Here is a 5,721-nt window from a genome sequence, read left to right on the forward strand (position 1 = left end):
AAAGCCCACGGTGGCACAGGCAGGAACGCCTTGCTGAAGGGCCAGCGCTTTCTCTTTGGTTCCAGCCTTGTTTGTTGCCTAACAAAAGCCAGCGCCACCCTTTTCGGAAAGAATTTCGTTCCCAGTCAGCTTTTTGGCTTTAGCTGTGCGTTTCCTGGGCGTAGTGCGATTTTTCTCAGCTGAGCCGTTGCAGGAGGTAACATGGTGACGGGCTGATGGGGTGCGTGAGGCTGTATGTATGGGAGCCTTTTGTTTTTCTCTCTGCAGCGGGAGCCTGTGCTCTGATTGTGTGCGTTCCAGGCTTTATCAGCGCTGGGAAGATGTTGCTTGGGATTTAAGGTTCTTGGAGATATTCTTGTTTGGCATTCACCAAATCCGGAGACACGTGTTGGACATGGGCATTTTATAGACTTCAGCAGCACAGCAAGAACTACAACCTGCTTCAGCACAAAAGGGAGAGGAGGAAAAACAAACACAACAAAAAGCTTTTCACAGGGTTTGAAAAGCTCCCTATTAACAAAGCACATGGCAGAGAATGTGCCTCTGGTTGCATTCAGGGGAGAAGTGAGACAAACTGCTGGAGAATGCGTTCAGGAGAAGGATGAGCACCGAGCGAGCTGTCTGAATCAAACAGTCACAGCTAACATCCGAACCAACAGGCAGGGCCAGCAGGAAGAGAGGAAAATGGATTACAAGGTCTGCATCCCAATCGGAGCTGGGGCCTGCGGCTCCAGATAGGGAGCTCCAGCCAGCTTTAGGAGGAGTGAGCGTATGTCCTGCCTCTGAGTACCTGGGGGACCCAGGGACGAATTGCTGCCCCTTCCCAGGGGAGAAGCGCCCTCGGACTGCAGTGGGATGGATGGATGAGTAGGAGGCTGCACTACCAGAGGTGGAGAGGCTGGCGATAGTCAGCCCTGCCTTTGGTCGGTGAAGATCTAATTGCACAGGAAGATGTAAACGGAGAGCAGCGGAGAGCTGCTCGTTGTAGCCGCTCATTGTAGCCGCTCTAGCACGGTCTTAGCCACCAGCCCTTGGAAGGGGAGCTCATTCTGTAGAGCAGTGCGGAGCGGGTCGATCCGCAGCGCCGAGCGGGCTATGGCCTTGGCTTTGGAGGGTAGACGGACATCCCTGTGCCCCCTCGGTCCCCGGCTCCAGTGCCAAGTGCCCCGGAGCCTCCGCAGCGCTCTGTGCAGATGGAGAGCTACAGGCCCACCTGGACCAGCCGTCTCCCAAATCACGGTGTGCAGAAGCAGGCCAAGCCCTGCTTTCCTGGCAAATGCAGGCAAGGCTCGGAGCTCTGTCTCCTCCTCCTGGTGCGGTGCTGAGGAGGTGGCAGCTCTCTGTAGTGGTGGTGACACAGGGATCACATTTCTGGTTCGGTTTGCGCCCTGCCATAGGGTATGGCAGTCAGTCCTCAGCAGACGGTTCGGAAGTGGCAAAGACAGCCTTAGCAGTAGAACGATTAGAGGCATAGGAAGAGGTCACCGGTGGCGTGGGGCGGAGCGCTCCCCTAGCAGCCTCCTGCCCTCTGGGCATGCTGGCAACTGGTGCCAGAGGCTCGCAGGCTCCATGATGTCCCCATCGCTAACTAGGTTCTTCTGTGTAGCTAGGTTTTTGCAGACATCTTTGTTCATGCAACAGCGACACGAGTGTGAGTGAAGCAGGCATGTGCTTGCCCAAGAAGCAGGGAAGGCATACGGAGCGTGAAGCACTGTCTTGAACTCCACAGTATTCTGAAGTGGAATGGAAGAGCAGGAGGTGTTTGAGGTCAGGCGACGCGGGAGAACCGTGGAAGCAGTTACGCAAGTGCATCAGTTGTGCCGCTGGAAAGGTATTAGGTGTTGTCATCCCGGTTTGTGTTCCTCCTCCCAGCAGCACGTTGGACTGATGTGTACAAGTTGGAGTGGCCAGAGCTCTCCTTTCCCTTTGCCGTGAGTGTGGATGAGAGGCTGCAGTGCATGCCATGACATGTCACTGTCCCTTCTGGAGCTGGCTGCACGCCTGTAGAGGCTCTGTTTCCAGCTGGGAGCTGGGGCAGAAGATGCGGGAAGGCTAGGAAGCCCCTGGCAGTTGGTTCAGAGATGCCTTGGCTGGCTTTGTGCGGCAGATCCCCATAGCCTCTCGATGCAAGGAGGGAGGAAGAAGCCAGCCCCATAGGTGCAGACGCAATTTAGTGATTTTTGAACAGATTTCCTTAACTACAAGCAAGTGCTGTTGTATTTTCCCTCTCATCCCCATCTGTCTGAAAGGGAGAGAGCTAGGGAACAGAACCTGGGACAGTATAACACTGAACAGCGGATAAATGCCTTTGTGTGTGCCTCCCTCGGAGTGAGCTGCCCGGCGGGGTGGATGGCTGCCCCTCGGGAGGCACTCTCCTCTGCGGCTGGGACCCCCCAGGGCGTGGGGCGGAGAGGCATGGGGGCCACCAACGCCCCTGTGCGGGGCAGGCGTCCTTGTGTGCGGAAGGCGAGCTGGCATTCCTTGGCTGCGTGCTGTGCGGACGATGGGCCCACAGACGAGATGCGAGCACTTGGGAAAGCTGCCCCAGAGGGTGCGGAGCACCTCTGCTGTCCGGAACGTGCTCCCAGCCTAGAGCCTGTCCTGCTCTGCTGCCCCTGTCAGACGTGGCCTCTCGGCAGTGTCCTGTCTCATCAGCTTTCCAGCTGGCTTTGTCCCTACATTTATCTTCCTTCTGTTGCTGGACATGTGACTGAAGGCTCTAATTTATTCACAGCCCTCCTCCTGGTAATTTATCCTTTGTACTCTTTGCTGTCTTGTATTATTTAATTCTGTAAAGCACTCTGGGATGCGGTGTGTATGAAGGATGCTGTACACAATAACATTATGCTTTATTGTTTGTGATTTGTGGGCCTTCTGGACTTCAATTCTGATTGCAGTGGTGGTGGTTGTTATTTGCGTACGGCTGTGCTCAAGGGCCGCAGCTGGATCGGGCTCCCCTTCCTGTCCCTCCGAGGAGCACACATCTGACTGTGCCCCGAGTTAATGTTGGCTTGCTTTATTCCATGTGTAACGGTTGGGAATGCGGGACATGCCCCCGGGGCCAATTGTGTGGGCTTGTGGTGTCATGGCTAAGGCGCGGGGCCAAACCCAGGCGTCTGACTCTTGTGAGCTGTGGCGTTGCCCTTCAGGAAGAGGTGGCACGGGACGCGGGTGGGCTGCCGATGGGATGTCCAGGGAGGGGGCTGTTTGGGGCAGCACTGGAGCAGCCGGTGGAGAAGAGAAAGAGCGGCATGCAAAGGGTCTCTGCTGAGCAGCCGGAGCCAGCCAGAGCAGGAGGAGCTGTTCAGCCTCTCCTGTGAAACGGGGAAGCCCAAACGAGGGCAAATCTCGGGGATGCTGGGGATGATGTGCTGCGTTGGTTGTGGGGATGCTGGCCGTTGCCTACCTCTCTGCTGCCAGGGTTCCTGCTCCAGTTGCACAGGTTCAGTCTGGATTCGGAGGAGTCCTTGCCGTTGGTGACTGCTGGAGCCACGGTTGAGGTTACCTACAGGTCCAGCTCAGGGCCTGCCCCTGCCTCCAGGTCTCTCACTTGGGTGGGCACTGTGGCAGGAGCAGAGGAGAGGGCGGTAGGTGAGGTGGGCTCCTTGAGCAGGGGTGCTCTCTGTTGGTTTGGGTTGGTGTCTCTCCTGAACCTACAGCTCAGAAGCTTCCCAGAATCGTGAGTGGAGTTTCAGCCCATGATTTCTGTATCATTTGGTCTGTCCTGAGCATAAGGTTCCCATCAGAGCAGGTCTTCCCTCTTGCCCACAGTCTGTGCTTAGTTCCACTTGATGCACCGAAAGCCACACTTTAATTTTACTCGAGGGCTCTGGGCTCGCAGCCTGGTAGAAACACAGCATTTGTGTACCATGCCACAGCAGAGGAAAAGCGAGAACCGGTTGTGTTAGATCCCTGTACCGCCGGGGCCGACGGTGGGGTTGGGCTTGGCACGTCCGTTTGTTCACAGTTTCCCCTCTTGCCTGCTCTCAGGTACGCCATTGACCGCAGCACAGATGCAGAGAGGATCTTTGACATCGATGCCAACACAGGTGCCATCGTGACAGGAAAGGTCCTGGACCGGGAGACAGCAGGGTGGCACAACATCACTGTCCTGGCTATGGAAGCAGGTGAGATGGAGGAGTGCGGCGGAGGGCGGAGGGGGAACTTCGGGTGCGTTCACTGCGGAGGTGACCAAGATGCAAGTGTTAATTAACACTGCAGTTTAAAAAAAAAATAAAAATAAATAAATATGCAGCAGCACTAAGCCTGACATCTCCCTAGACAACCTAAAAATACTCTTCCTGACTAGAGCATTAATAAGGGAGCATGGTCGAATAGCGTATTTGATGAACACTAATCAAATTGGTGTTACCTGCACACCGGCTCTGCCAGTCAGCGCAGCCCGCTCCTTGCATTGGCACCTGCTGAGCAGCCCTGGGGCTCCCGGGGAATCTGTTCTCGTCGCCCATGTCTCCCCGTTTTAGCCCCGTGCCGTGGCTGGGGGGCTGAGCCATCGACTGGAGCCCCGTGCCACAGATGGCTGCCAGCGCTTGCTCCGGCCGGGGGCTTGCGGTGGTTGGGGCCCGCAGGCCATGCCCGCGCGCGGGGTGTGCGGCTCAGGATGCCGCTGATGCCCTTCCTCTGCCCTTGGTGCGGCTGCAGGCTTGGCAGGGCACGGCTCGGAGCGGGTGGGAGATCCCGACACGGCAGCAGTGGGAAGGAGCCGCCGGGGCAGAGCGTCCCTGAGCCTCCGTGCTGAGGACAGGGGGCAGCGGCGCTGCCAGGGCTGGTACCTCCAGGCTGCTTCGGCTCTGACCCTGCAGCCCACCGGGACAGGTCTCGGGCAGAGGGAGAGGTGAAGCTCTCTCGTCCTCCTCTGAAATCGGCTCTGTTCTGGCGCTCCCACGGGAGCGGCGGGGGGGGGGTCTTCCTCCCCTCGCGGCTGTGCCATCCTTCAGCCTGTATTTGCAGTAACTGCCAAATCTGCCCACGCCCGGCTGGGAGGGAACGGCTTAGAGGCTCTGCGGGTTTTGTTCGTTTATCTTCCCTCTGCGTGATGGGGGCGGTGGAGCCTGGTCTGGACGCTTCCAGTGGAAGTTCTGTTTGCCTTTTCTCCTCCAGTTAAGAAAAAAAGAACAAACCTGGGTCCTGCTGCTCAGAGGAGCTCTGAATAAACTCCTCCTGAGGAATGAAAAGAAAATAATAGCAGCAAAGGGCAGGCTTTGCTTCCCTGCAGGTCTGCTGCTGCAGGTGAGGCTGCCCTGGGCACCCTGCTGCCCTCCGTTGTGTCTGCACCCAGCCTTGGCTCCTGGGCTCTGCAGGTCCTCGGTGCCATGGTGGGTCTGGCCCCGTGCGCCCCAGGGCGTGCTCCATCTTCCTCCTTTTTCCAAGCCTGAAGATGGAGAAGGGGCTTCAATCCCAGGTACCGTGCTGGGAAGCAGAAAAGTATTGCCACATTCCTCAAAGTTTTCCACATTTTGGATGCGTAAGTGGGACCTGCTGTGCTCTGCCACCCCACGGCTGCTGGTACCAGGGAGCTGCTTTGGCTGCAGAGCGCCTTCTGGCATCGGCAGGCAGGTGCCAGGACCTGTCTGTGGGCAGGAGCCTTCCCCGGGCTTTGCTCCCAGAGACACCTCAGGAGTTCTGGTCCTCGTTTCTCTGCTCATTCTTGAGCAAAAAAATGCTGTTCACGTTGGAGGAGCTGTCTCGGGGCCCAGAGAT

The 5,721-nt window shown here is 57.3% G+C and overlaps 1 protein-coding gene across 1 annotated transcript in view; it reads left to right on the forward strand.

Annotated features, from left to right (window-relative positions):
- Positions 1–5,721, forward strand: part of CDH22 (cadherin 22) — a 60,239-nt gene that overhangs the window by 39,241 nt on the left and 15,277 nt on the right. The window contains exon 11 of the mRNA XM_035896140.1: positions 3,979–4,127. Within this exon, the coding sequence (XP_035752033.1) occupies positions 3,979–4,127 (149 nt within the window). The remainder of the gene's footprint in view (positions 1–3,978; positions 4,128–5,721) is intronic.

The sequence above is a fragment of the Egretta garzetta genome, unplaced genomic scaffold (assembly GCF_000687185.1).
Source record: "Egretta garzetta isolate BGI_Z169 unplaced genomic scaffold, ASM68718v1 scaffold356, whole genome shotgun sequence".
Classification (NCBI taxonomy): Eukaryota; Metazoa; Chordata; class Aves; order Pelecaniformes; family Ardeidae; genus Egretta; species Egretta garzetta.